At 41.3% G+C, this 15,000-nt stretch overlaps 1 protein-coding gene across 1 annotated transcript in view; it reads right to left on the bottom strand.

The window, feature by feature from the left end:
* LOC134092203 (metabotropic glutamate receptor 4-like) overlaps positions 1–15,000 on the bottom strand; it is a 122,126-nt gene that overhangs the window by 46,378 nt on the left and 60,748 nt on the right. Inside the window, exon 3 of the mRNA XM_062544993.1 lies at positions 627–762. Coding sequence (XP_062400977.1) covers positions 627–762 — 136 coding nt within the window. The remainder of the gene's footprint in view (positions 1–626; positions 763–15,000) is intronic.

The following is a 15,000-nucleotide window of genomic DNA, read 5'->3' as shown; positions in this document are numbered from 1 at the left end:
GATTTAAAGTGTTACTGAATTAATTTCTATGTTTTTCCATATTTCAACACCAACACCAACACCACCACCAACAACAACAACAACAACAACACCAACATCTGAATTCAGTAGGGGTGGTGTAATTACAAGGCCTCTTCCCAAATATTTTCAGAAACTTTCATTTAAATCACCACACAGGCATTTTTTACAAAGATTGTTATCGTGTCCTTCCAAGGAAAATGTTTTATGTCCTTAAATGTAAAGTTCTCAACCACTTCGAAGTAACTTTCCAATTAAATCAAGCTATTCCGAGCAATTCCAATTAAGTTTGCCATTCCCAATAGTCTAGGTATAAATTTGCTCTCCGTTTCCATGTGCAATTGTAACTACACGGTATCTAATGTGAACCCCTTTTTACCTTGAAAAGGATGCTGACCCACTTACAAATCATTTCATATCCATTCGGAAACAGTGCTCTTGGCACAAAAAGATGTGGGAGTTTTATCTGAGAATGTAACTAATATCCCTTGTGTAAGATGAAGCTAAGCTAAAAATAAAATAAGCTAAAATACCATACATCTAGGCCTATATACTATAAGAAATAGAGAGGAACAACCAAGCATGCTCTTTCCACTTAATCATCTCACCTGATGTCATCCTCATTGGCAAAGAGAATGATGACTCTTGCGTTAGGGTTGTCCGAGAGTCGCTGGATGATCTTGACAAACTCTCCCTGCTTTGGCTCTCTTGGAATCTTCACAGACTGCGAGATGCACACACTCCCTGTACACAGACCAGAAGAGATGAAGAGGGCAAGGAGAGAAGACAAGGAATGAGATAAAGTTCAGAATATCTCTCAATATCAGCAAATCCGACAGTGGCTGTGGATCAGTAAGTCAGACAGTGGCTGTGGAGAATGCATAACAATATTGTCACATACACTGATATGGTATGATGTCAAACAAACTATGAATTTGAATATTTGGCTTGGAGAAAAGGTACAATTTATCATTGACTACATTTGATGTGCTTTGTTTAGTCACTGCACAGTGAAAGCCTAAGTAGTTTGGCCTTCTCCAAAGTCTCTTACTTCAATCGGAGAAGCTTAGAGCAGCCTGGTGAGAAGCCATTTGTATCTGGCTCTCTTGTAATTGCCCAACAGGGGACCAGGCACAATCTGTGACTACCACAGCAAATGTGATTTAGAATATGTTAATATGGAAAATGCGAGTTGGAGGGACTTACATAAATGTATTTGGAATTAGGGGCTACAAAAATTGAAAAAGAACATTGGAACGGACCAAAACGACATTTTTCTACAGTAGAGTTCAATTTATTAGTATAAATTACCTAATCCTCTGAACATTACGGAGGCCAAGCCAATATACTTGGGGATCTATTTCTGGTGTGTCAGCAACAGAATGTAAGTGCTCTACAAGGCAGCAAATACATTTGAAACACTTACACAACCGGTGCTCTTAGACATAGTGTATGTAAAGGGATAGCCATTAAATGGTTTAAAATTGATCACCCACTGCCATTTACTGAAACAGAAATGTGACCAGGTCTCTTTATTCAAAACAAGCTGCTCTGTAACCCCCAAAGCAAGAATACATGATTGGACAACAATGCAACTACACCATTTTCCTTTGTTCATTTCTAAAGGTAAAGAAAACATTGCAGTTTTTAAACAAAATTGCAGTCTACTGTTCTCCTGTTTCATGTGTTACAAATTACACTGTCATAAATTAATTGCCTTCATTTGCAAATCTGCTTCATTTTTTAATCAACCATGTACAATTACAAACTATGATAAACTGCAGTGCTTTTACCCCCCCCCCCCCAACACACACACACATACACAAACTCACACACACACACTACAAAAAAGACAAATAATAATAATGATAATAATGAGTAATAAAACTTGCAGTTCATGTGCAGCAATGCAGTATTTTGGACATAAAAAATGCATTGCTCTGCACTTCACTGTAGAGATGCAGTATTTTGGACATTAGACTGCATTGTACTTTTAATGCTGAATATATGGTTTCATGATGTATATCCGTTATTCAGCTGCTGTGCTTTTTCTTCAGGAGAGAAAACACATACAGAAAAAGTGCAAGTAAACCTATAGTTTAATTTACAACTATATAGTGTTGGTGCACATGCTGTATCTTTTAAAAACGATGTTGTATTTATTAATTCACCATCCAACATATCTGACCATAACATACCATGTTTTTTTTAACATAAATGACTGTAAGTCATCCAATGTGAGTTCTGCCAGACGTTCTGGCAAACTTCAGAAAATCTCAAACAAACTTCTTCAATGTGATTCACAAGTTCACATCTGTTCTCCGAGGTCATGACTGGATTCGGGCATGATGACACACCTGTGGACACCGGAGGGACACGACTCGAAGGACGCCCATTAATTACTTTTACCATGACCAGGTGTCTCGCTCCCGGACACGAGACCTCTCGCCGCCTGGCCTGCCTGCTGGACTGAGTCTGAGGCGCAACACAAACAGAGCTCCCACTTTAAATACCCGTAGCCTACCAAAGGGCATTAAAACGTTAGACAAACCTCAGCAGGGCTAGTGTAGACACTCCATATGGGGTGGGGGGTGGGGGGGGAGCATAAGGAGATGTTAAGCTTACATTCTCCCATCTTTGACATTTTTAATTGCTTCCTAAGCATTGGCCGATATGAGAGAATAAGAACTCTCTGTTCATATGCTATCTTTTGTTTCTGTTTCCATTTATTTCTCTGTTATTACCAAATACCTGGCTACTCGTCACGAGTCACCCCAAAACCAATCAGATCTCTCCCTGAATAATCCATCTCTGCAGCAAAATTCCACTGCACACAAGTATCAGAGGAACTCTAGGCCTGGTGGGTCGTTAGGAGACCTACAGTAGGGTGTGGTTTCACTGCGGCGGCTGTACTCATCTTGCTCTCACCTCTGGTGAACTAGCTGCCTCAAACTTTCCTCTCAATCTGGGTCAGAAGCATTTTTTCAGACATTTCCTCCGGTAAGGATTGGATCTTAACGCCAGGGGCTGCCCCCCACTGAGACAAATGGGCCCTGACTTCATTACTGATGCACCTAAACAGACTGGTAAGGAGAGGACCAGCATCTCCGACTGACCTCTGTTAAAACAGCATGGCTCCTAGGTCAGCCATTCCTGAGGAGATAGAAGGCTTTGCATCGACTACAGTCTCCCTTACAAAAAATAACTGCAGTTATGGGATAAACAAAACTATTGTTAAACTGCAGTTTTTTGCTTGTTTGTTTTGCATTACTGCCAATTCAGTAAAATAGCTTGTACTGTTCTGTTTGATACAGCTATTCTGCTGTAAACATATTCAATATTTTTCTCTTCATTTTTTTTCATTTCAGGACTAGGCCAGTGTGACCATGTGATCATAAGGTTTTCAGTCTACAGAGTCAGACCTGTTTCTGCATCCACAAGGTTTGATTCGATCTGTATGGTGCTCTCTCAGAGAAGCCTGTTCTGCTTCCTTGACAAATTTGTTTCAGGTGGTGACATCTTGTACTTCATGGTGAATTCATGTTCAGCTCTTGTTACCCTGCGATGGCAATTTGTTGTTGCACTGCACCACTGGATTCTATAATTGTGCTCTCTGCTGCGCCACTTGTGCTGTTACGCGTACCAATATATGTTTATCCTGTGCAACAGCAATTACATAGTTAATGTGTGTGTAAAGTGTGACTGGGTGTGGACAGGCATTCATCTGAGGTTATTTCATCGCCTGAAAATGTTTGGCTACTGGCCATTGTCCCGTTTGAGTCCCTTGCATCCAAAACATCACGCCAGAAAATGTCAGGAGTGCATGTGTGAAAGCAGCTTTTCTGTGAACATTTGCAACTGGGTATGATTTTGGAATTTGAAAAGGATTGTTTGTTAGTGTCTATGTGTGTGTGTGTGTGTGTGTGTGTGTGTGTGTGTGTGTGTGTGTGTGTGTGTGTGTGTGTGTGTGTGTGTGTGTGTGTGTGTGTGTGTGTGTGTGTGTGAGAATGTAGTTGCCACAGCCATTGGAGTGTGTGCCAAGTTTTTGAGAATTTGTTGTCTAGTTTAATGTGTGTACTTTCTGCTGATCTCAGGTCTCGCTTGCTCCAACAGATCTTTGTATCTGTAGAGACGAATGTCTGTATCTGAGGAGACTGCTGGGATCACGTCAGGCACAATGGCATTGGGGCTTAAAGGAGAAAGTTAAAACCCTTTTATTTAAAGTTGGGCCATAACAATGATAAACAACAACAACAACAACAACAACAAAAGAAACAGACCGGCTTCAACAGTCAGTGGATCTTCAAGGGCGTGGTCAGAAAGGAGTACCCAGGTGAGTGGGATGTTTATAGGTTACAGTGAACAGGTTATATGCAGTGTTGGGTATAGTTACTTTTGAAAGTAATTAGTTACTTTACTGCGTTAGTATCAATTAAAAGTAACCCGTTACGTTACTACGTTTCCCATTAATAAAAATAACGCGTTAGAGTACTCCTGCGTTACCAACAAAATGCCTGTGGGGAGAGGCGCGTGCGGGGGGGGGGGGGGGGGGGCGGTCCGAAAGTTGCGCAATATATCTATCGATCTAAAGGAAATCATAGACAATAATTGTAGATGCGCGTTGTTTTGTAACAAGATGCAGAGGTGTGTATTACTGTTACCAAGAGAGCAGATTCAACCTTCCACCTTTCACTTATACAGAAGCTAGACAGGTGTTTTTTTCCCGAAATAAGAAAATGGTCACTCACGATAACTTCAGATAGCCAATGCAGTGGGCACCATGCACAGACACGGACATTCCTGCTGATGTCCTAAGTCCAGTCGGTATGTTTCATGTCTTGACAACAAACATCTCCTATGCCTGGGACTGCCCCTTTCCTTTCGAACTACCATAACAAATGTAAACATTACTCAAAGTAATGCGCGTACCTCCACGTATCTAAAGCTGTCTTCTCTGCCATCTTGCCGGGAGTGACATACGTAGCAAACAGGTGCGCGCGCACACACCCACACACACCACACCCACACACAAACAGAACGAGAAGGGCCAGGAGCACAGACAGCAGCGCATCTGACGAAAGGACTTTAATAATTTTCTTTATCGAGGCAGGGACATTCTTAAAGTAACGGAGTACTAACGAGTGCTTAGTTTGGCAAGTAACGAGTTACTAATTACTGAATTAGCAAAACTAACGCGTTAAGTTACTCGTTACTGAAAAAAACCCTTAAGAGTACTCTAACGCGTTATTTGTAACGCGTTACCCCCAACACTGGTTATATGTCATATGGCCGAATCACACCGGCATATCAGAACTGGCAACACTAATCAGCCATGGAACATGCATGCCAAATGCATCAAGAAAATATACATACTGTAACAAAAAAGAGAGAAAACATCTCAACAACATTGCAGTTGAAATAAGGAATTATAAAATATTCTGAAATTGATTTCCTCATTCAGGCCTGGATATATCAGAGCATCAGATTTATGAATCCAAGGGGTCTCTCTCTGTCTCTGAGATGATCCCTATCTCTGGCAGACTGCCCACATCCTCTAGTCTATTCCCTCTATTCTTAACAGGCTGCCATTGCTTTTATAGGGACAGTTATAGTTCTCTGTATCTGTGAAACACTTTTAACAAGGATTTAGCAATGGTGGCATACAATTGTAGAGTTGTAGTGTTTTGCATTTACATCATTCTGAAACCACATATTTAATGTGGCGTGATATTTCAGACACAGCTAGCCTACTGCATTGTCTGGGTTCCACAAGGCAGTTATTTTCACTGGACATAAGTATGTGTGTGTGCACAGTATGTGTCTGTCTGTGTGTGTGTGTGTGTCTGTGTCTGTGTGCGTGACGATCTGTCAATGTGTCTCTGTCTGTCTGTCAGTCTGTCTGTCTGTCTGTTTCTTTTTTTGTGCCTGTGTGTTGTTTGGACTTTGGCACTAAAAATAGAGCATAAAAATAGAAAGATAATGATGTCCCTAGTAAGAACAGGTACAACGAATCTGGGGGAAAAGGATCAGAGTTACAGCAAAACAAACTGGACATGGATCATATCATACTGTTATTTTTCACTAAATTACCTAGATGATGTTGTGACACCTCCCTAACCTTCCCATCGAGATAGGCATCAAAGCAAAGCTACAATCAATCAGGATAAGGCCATTGGTGTCAATTTTACAAAACTGCTCAAATCTGATTGATTTTTTTTGGCATAATGTGAAATTTCAAATCTAACACGCTCTGTCATCTAAAACTGATTTCAGTTTAAGGACTCAATTCAAAAACACCAGACGTTTATGCAAAGGAATGGTGTGTATATTGTGTCTGACAGGGAGGCTAGACCAGTCAGGTAACTGAAACGTTTCATTCACAGAGCGCAAAAACTAATTGTTTTAGATTAAGACTGGTCTAATTTATCTGAAGGTATATGCGTTACTATCACCTGAGCCAGTTCCATTGGTTAGAATGGCAGCTAATTGTTGCTTCAGACGCTCCATGAATAGAACGCTTCAGTTACGTGACCAATGTGAGCCTCTCTGTAAAACACAATACAGTATGTGTGCAGGGATTTAGCCCGAGCTTTACTGTTTTATTGGAGAGAGAGTTTGGGTCATCTGAGTGGACATCTGCCACATGTTTGACCCCTGTCCTTTAACAACAACAAAAGTATAGAATCCAAAAAAATGCAGACACTAGCCGCGGACTGCAGCGTGGCATCAGAGGCGTTCATTAAAATGGCGCCATATGGGAGTGAGGGTGAGTCAGCAGCTTCCTAACGCCTCAGTGCAGGGCCTTTTGAGTACCGCACTCAATCACGAGTCATTTGGAGAGACAACACAACAGCGCTCCGGTGAGGAGCCGCATCTCTACAGGCTGCCAAGTTCAGTTCTCCATCATTGTCTCGGGGCACGGGGGGGATTGTAGGCTACGGGACTGTTGTTTGCCCAAACAAACACTGATGGAAAATCACCCTCCTGTTCATTTGCAGCTGTGCAGTCTTATTGCGTGATGGTATGCTAGAGTGAGCTAACAGCGACTGCCTCTGATTGATTGGATTTGCTGCGCCTCGTTCCTCTGCCTGCATGGACAGAGCTTGATGGTGTAAAAGCTTGCTGCTTGAAGTGGGCATCCTTAGCTGTGTGAGTGGTATGCCCCCCTCGTCTGTGGTGCTGACCAGCAGAAGGAGAGGTTTGTTTGAATGAGGGGCGGTCAACATCCTGTGACCTTTGTTCGCCGGAGCCCCCTTAACAAACTGGCATTTCGTAAGTGACTCATATTCAAGAGGGCACAGAGCTGAGGCTAACTGAGAAGAATGTCAAGTGAAAGTTCTCTCTCTCTCTCTCTCTCTTGCTCTCTCTCTTCATCTTGCTCTCTCTCTTGCTCTCTCTCTCTCTCTTTCTTTCTCTCTGTTTCTCGCTGAGACTATGTGTGAGACAGAGTGGGGTGAGAGAATTGTCGTCATTAGCAGAACTTGTCGTGGTGAAGAAGGCCCTTCAAAGAACAAGAAACGGGACTAACAAGAGAACTACTGTAACACACCCCCAGCAGCTGCAAAATATCATCATAAGATTTTTGCACTGTACCAAATAGTGTCTATGAAAAAACAACACTATTATTATATCAGCAAAACTCTTTCCTTCAGAATTCCAAGTAACCTTTTGCCCAGTGACCCAAGAATACAGCCTGGATAATCGATCATCACTTTTGACTTTTATATCTCTTTCTGGGCTTTACCACAGTAACAGAGAAACTACAATGTCAATAATGTGAAGAACTATTTCATGATCAAGTTTCAAACCCTTTGGTGCCCAATGGCCAATGCAACGAGTACGCTACAGTACTGGCCATCAACAGACAAAAAAGGTAAGTAGAGATTGGCAATTTAACTTAATAAACTATAATAAACATTTTCCACAACACTATGTAAGGGAAATAAACTACAATGTACATAGCCTGCTACCTTTCCTTCAATTCAGTTTGTTCTACTGAAGGTTACAATCTAACATCTAAATTCAGAATTCATCAACTCATCAACTCCTTAAAACCTCAAAATTCAGCATCAACACCGACAAGATGACGTAAATGTAAACAGCAGTCCAGACTTGGTCTGGCCCAAAATGTACCTGGCATACCGATTCAAACACTGAAAAAATATGTGCGTTCTCAGAGGACGGAGATGCGGGTTCCTCTTGTAAGGTTTGTTTATAGAGGGCCCCATGTGAGGGAGACTGAAAGGTCATTGAGATTCTAACAAACATTCAAATAAACGAAAAGGAACTTTCAAATAGACTTTCATGAGGCCCTGAAGCTGTAGCACCGGCGCCACCAAGGGAGATATAACAGCTCAACTCTTGCTGTTGCTATCGCTTGCTGAAATTACCTCCACATCAATGAGTGCTCAAACACTACTTTGCAGCTACAGTACATTTCCAGATTGTAATCATACAATGACAATGGAATATGGGAATATTGAATTATAGTCATTATACTGTGGAAGACCTCGGTGACGTAAATTAGCTCTGTGTTGATAGTTAAAATAAACAAACACAGTTCTACACAGAGCATTGTCCAGAGTTCTTTTGATTACTGCTTTTGAAAAAAAAAAGAAAAAAGGGTTTAGTGAATGAAACACAACTGTTGCAGTTGACTTACTTAAAACATCAGAGCAGGTATGGATGGCTTAACGAATAGAGCCGGCTGGTTCAACCCAGGTAATGGCACACGTCCAATTTATAACAAAACACATCTTCAAATCACACAGACAAATCAAGAGTCTTACAGGTTAACCCCAAACTGCCAAAAATGGAGCAAAATGTCTTCTCATTAAGGGGCTCTTGCTGAGACAGGGACACAGCAGACATCTGCTCACCCACCAGCCTCCTCCTCCATTTCCCTCCCTGCCCTGCTTTCTGTCCCAAAACTGAAACCAGGCTGATTAAATGCATAACTTTCCCCTTCCAGACCCAAGAGGATATCAGTGCAGACATGAGACATAACAGTGACATGAAGTGAATGGGAATTGTATGTAATAACTGCAATAAAACACTGAATATAGCAGCATTGTTTACATTAAAGTAATGCAGCGTAGTGAGTGAATTCAGGGGACAGGGCACAGTCACAAAAGGGAGCGCCGACCTGATTTGATTTCTGAAAATGTACTGTATTTGGCCAAATGATATCACAGTGTAGTGATTACTTATTAGGTATTGTTTTGCTTCTTTCAAAACCTCATAAGACATCTAATCTGGCACCCAAATAGGCTTGGTGTGAAGTAACAGAGCTGAAGAGGTTGTTTGGGAGCTCATCCAGGGGCTGTTGGATAAACCAGCACTCCTATTCTCCCAAATCTCATTTTCCTCTCGATTTTCTCTCATTGAAGTAGACACTCCCGATTAGTTTGTGAAAATTAAAATGGACAAATTTGTTTAGATTTCGTAATTCATCCTGAGCACTGAAGACTGCCTTAGTCCCTGATAGAAAGAAAATGTCCCCCATAGCGAACATCATCATACTGCAAAACACTCATTTGGACTGCTCTTCTCTTTCAACTTGAATGACCTCCTTTGCTCTGCAAAGCCATTTCAACACAGCCCACTCTGGTCAATTTGGGCCACGTCCAGGCAATTCTTGTATGCTAATGAAGCATCATCTGCCTAATAGGTCACAGATTGCTGGTGGAGACAGAGAGTTCCAATGGACCAAAAGAAATGCCATTAGTATTGACATTTGAGGTTTCTAATACCCTATTAATCTTGTGTACACACAAAATGGGTTACTTGTCTGGTATAATTTTGTACACATTTATAATAGTTATTTCTAAGTTTCTTTTGAAATTCGAGCATATTTCACCTCATTGATTAAGTATAATAGCTTGCTATAAAATGCATACATAAATAATATGAGAAATGTTGAAAAACGAAAGAATTCAAGTTGTTAATGTTGACTGCTCACTGCCAAAGATAAGTTTATGTCACTGACTTTACTTCCCTGGGAAACTTTTATAGGGATTATACCAACTATTTGGACTTCACATTATAGATTCAAATGAGAGTCTTTTTCTGGTCTTCACCTCTGAGTCGTGACCACAAATATAATGTCTGCCTACATGAAACATTGACATCTGAGGGCCTGCTGCGGATTAGACCATTTACCATGACAAACTGCTCAAACACCCATGACCTGCAGCCTGCAGCCAACCCTTATGCCCGGCAGGATAGACCACACATCCAATGGTGTGTGGAGACAGACTGGAGGGGATCAGTGTGTTTGTGGTTTTATTGGCGCGTTTAGGCTTTTGGTCTCATTTCAACAGACATTTGGAAGCGTGCAGCAGCCCTAAATGCAAGGCCTAGAGAGAGGAGGCAACTTAAAAATGGCTTTGTGGACATGCGAATTACAGGGATTTCTGATGCAGGTACAGTAGGACACCATGAGGCAACATTCAGGCTCATAGTTGTCTCATTTTGGTAACAACTACTCAGCATTGACATAACTCAACAAAATAGATTCATTATGTTATGTTACAGTAAGTACACTTTTTTGTACAGTGCAGCCTGTCCTATTACATTACATTATGTGTACATAAATGAAATGTCAACCTTAAAGTGGGAAATGTAGTCTGATCTGTGCATTTTGCAGATATGATGATCATTACAATCTATTAGTTTGATTCTTAACATTGAATTTTATGGGAAATGTACAATCATTGCCACCCCCACTCTCCCTCTCTCATACACACACACTCAGAGGCATACACACACATACACACGCACACATGATTAAACTGTCGCTGGGTTTCCATCTAACTAAATTGGGAAATAATGTGAATGCCATTTGCAATGGGAATCCTGATTGCCCTTGACAACCTCTGGGTATCCAAAGTTGTTTTCAACTCCTCCTATGATGAAGAGGATGTCCATTTGTAATTGACCTAACCAAACACAGCCACACAACACACAGGATGTGTACCGGTAGCCCAGACGGCCACCCCTGCACACATAGACACTCACTTATATTAGCCAACCAATATATATGGTGAAATGGGCAAATCAGTTAGATAGAACAGTGCACTGAGTATTAGGCTCCATGATGTTCCTCCTCTATACTCTGTACTAATGGATGGATTACTGTGGTGATCGGCTAACTTGCTGTAGTGTTTCATCAGTTCTGTTATCACTCGTCAGCTTGCCATGCCTTTCACCTATACCTGAGGCTGAACAACGGGCCATATAACTATGTACTGTAAGTAAGTATTCCTTGAGTAGTACATTTTCTAGCACAAAGGCTACTCAAAGCTCTTCATTCAAAGACATAGATATACCCTTAAAAGTCCATGGGCAATGCATTTCTACTGGTGTGAACGGTGCACGACACGGACAGTCCTATCAGGGACAACTAGGATGTCTGAAAGCAGTTTGTAGGGGGAAATGTCCATATCATTTTCAACACAGTATATCAAATCAAATGGACCTCTATTTGGAACGTTTTTCAGTGTTTTCAAAAAGAGCAGACGTACAGTATGCTATACATCGGCTTTAAAAATGTGCCATTTATGATGTTGACTTAACTTTGGTTAGTGCTGCTCTACTGTTCAGTATTGACATTCAGTGTCCCGCTGTAGCGATGGCACAGGCAGAACGGTGTCACCGCTCATTTAGAGGGCAGAGAACACAGGTGGGTTCAATTACCATTAGTGCATCACCCACTGCCTACCTTTACTAATGATGTGCCTTCTCCAAAGGACATTTTCTGGATAATAACACTGACCTTTATTCGTTTGGTGGCCATTTTCACGGCTACACTTGGGCAGTCCGTTTCATCTGTACCTACTGAATGCTCTCTCAAAGAACCACAAATAACCTTCTGCTTGGTCAGTAATACAAGCCAAAAAAAAGCCAAGAAGAGAGCACTGGGAAGGAAATAATATTATCACTTATCAGCCGCCCAGTCACACCACAATAAAACGCATTTGCAGATGAAGAAGGTGTCTTTCAGTACCATTTTCTCTTACTTTCCTTTTCTTAAAAAGTGTCACATACCAGACATCAGAAATGACACACTCTCACTCTCGTTCCATTACCACAGTCAATTATTCTTTACATCCCTCTCAAGACATGCCTTTTCTAAAGACTTCAATGAAAAGTTATCAGCGAGACAAAAATGAGTCAGTGAATTATCACAAAGTTCTCTGATAAGAGGAGGAGGACGGGGTTGTCCTGAAGCTCCTGTCTACCGCGTGTTTGACAGCTGGGGAAAGGAGCGCTGACTTGGACTTAAAAGGAGGCAGACGAGTATAAGACTTGCCTCTAAAGGATCTGTGCATCTCGCACTGCTCTGTAGTTCCAGAGATAAAAACGACATTGATGCATTGTCATGGCCATGAAAACTGTGCACTTTAAAGAGTCTTTTTTTTTTTTTTTTTAATCTGTCTCGGTGTTCAAACAATTTAGTTGTAGATAAAAGAAATACACCACAGGAAGAGACAAAAAAAAATGCATGAAACTTTGAAAACAACCGTGGGCTGCAGGTCCCATCAAATTTCTGTTGTCATGAATCCTTTAAATGTGAATGGATAGCATCAGTCCTCTTTTACTGGTCCTTGAGGCAGAGTCATCGAAAGACAAAACAAACAATCAAAGCAGCTTTGTCAAACTTTGTAGGCCTGCACACAGCAGAGCAGACACCATATGATGTTATAGCTGGGCACAAGAAGTATCTGAATGTAAGTGCCTATGAATTCAGCAAATGTGGATAGATAGCACTGGTCCTGTTTTGTTTGCCTTTGAGAAGCCGGTTGATGGATGAGAGAGAGCCTCTCACTCCAGGATGTTATCTATTACGCTCAGCCTCTGTTTCAGAGACAAGGGATGTTCCATTTTCAGAACGCAGGTGTGAGTGAAGCTTCCCAGACTATCCCTTTCACCTGATGGATGGAAAAGAGCTCTCTCGAGCCAATTATTTCTATTAATTTGTCAAGCAATCAATCAAAAGGCTGGATGCCGGCTCTTATCAGGGAATTGGACTGAATTCTTCAGCCTGACTACCCCTTTCAAACACAGATGCCAGACACCCCTTATCCTGTCACATCTTGTAATTCAGTTTGTCTTCATAATGAAATTTAAATACTCAAGCTTAATCATTTGTCATTTAGTATTTCACAGTGAACCAATGGTGGGATGTCAAAGCTCTGATATGATCTTAAGTGCAAAACTACATCTGTACCTCCGGAGTGCATCAAATTAACACATACGTTTGTGAACAGATTTACCTGGCAATGTGCAGAACCAGTGCTTATAGTGACTTTCAAACATATTCCATCATTAATATTCATATATTTACATGTTGTCACGTCTACTTGAAAGTTCAGCCTGTTATCATTGTCTTCAAAAAATCTCATGTACATGTAACTTCAATATCGAATTTGACCAAAGCAGCACCTGTAGGTTTCTTGCAACCATATTCACAGGCTCTCTGTATAAAGTCTGTACTGTGTAAAATATACTGTGAAATTAGAATTCTCATGAGACTACCAGAACCATCACAACAAAGCTTACTACATCTGTAAATCTTCCAGCTTGCCAGCACAACAAATGAATGCTTTGCACAGGTAGTGGCAGTTTGTGCGCTGGGGGAAAAGGTCACCAGAGTTGCTGCCTACCTTGTGAGGGCTCCCTGATAGAGCAATATCATATTGGTGAATCAAACACCAGCCTCTCCCACATGCTTTGATCACAGCCCTTTGATCAAAAAAAGTGAGTTGTGCAGAGTTGCAGACCTCCAGCCAAGCCTTCTCCAACGCACTGTCACAGGTGTTACTGGGTATGAGACAGACGTTAGAAATCTGCTTAGGCAGAACCCGGGGAACACCAAAAGTGCTGGTTAGCCGCATGATTCCTCTGTAGTGCTGATTCACACAAATGATGGGGCTGGAATACCGAAATCAATTCATCTGTAGCTGCGCGGATTATGCATGGTGCATTCTCCTGACAAACATTTGGCCCTCTGATATACTTGGAGCCAAATGTAGGCACCACATTGAGCATGTTTACATCAAGTGTGCCTGCAGCAGAGCATCCATCTGCGAACGGCCACAGAATGCAAAATTGGACAGCTCTCCAAAAATCATTCTAGAAGTACAAATACTGGCTCCAACCAAGCCATCAGATCTGAAATGATCTGGAAAAAATGCCCACGTAGATTAGGAATCCACCATTGAACATTTTTAAAATCCCAGGGTTCCTTTAAACACTATCTTAAGCTGCCAATTACACCGTTTCATTCTAATGAAACTCAAATAGCAGTGTTTTTCCTGCTTCTACTGAGGCTGCTCAGCTCAGCTTAGTTAAATCCAATAGCTGATTGATTTCAAAATCTCAGATTGACAACATACTGACACACCATTAGACATTCTATTTCCAAGGCCATCCATATTGAAAGAGAGGCTACACACTTGGCATTTCAGTGTAACTGGTTTGACCTGTAATTGCTCAGTGTGTATGATAATGACACCTACCAATCTGGAGGAGACCAACACAGTCCTTACGTTAACGACTTACGTTGCTAACGTTAATTGAAGGAGCATTAATGTAAAGCTTTACTAAGTAAGATGAACCTGAAGCGATTTGCATTAATCTTTCACAGTGCACTCACAATTGTAATCCCTCACAATGTCTCCTAATATGGGCATTCGTGTCAGTGTGAAAACTGTCATGGCTCGGCGACGGGATGAGGAAGAGTCGCATTTCAACATGTCAGAATTCTATTTATGGCCCTATTTTACGCTTTAAATATTTCCTTATGCTCCTGATTGATTGTTTTCCCTGTCAGTGACTCACACATAAAGGTGGGAATCTGGAGACGGTGCAGGAAAAAAATAAATAAAAAACAGCTGTGGAACCTAACAGCTATCAAGACTGAAGTGAGAGATCTTTAGACTGTAGCAGACTATATGCCGAGTATATGATTAAACAAAT

This window comes from Sardina pilchardus, chromosome 9 (assembly GCF_963854185.1).
Source record: "Sardina pilchardus chromosome 9, fSarPil1.1, whole genome shotgun sequence".
Classification (NCBI taxonomy): Eukaryota; Metazoa; Chordata; class Actinopteri; order Clupeiformes; family Clupeidae; genus Sardina; species Sardina pilchardus.
Note: the sequence above shows the minus strand (reverse complement) of the source record. Positions and strands in the feature narration are given on the sequence as shown.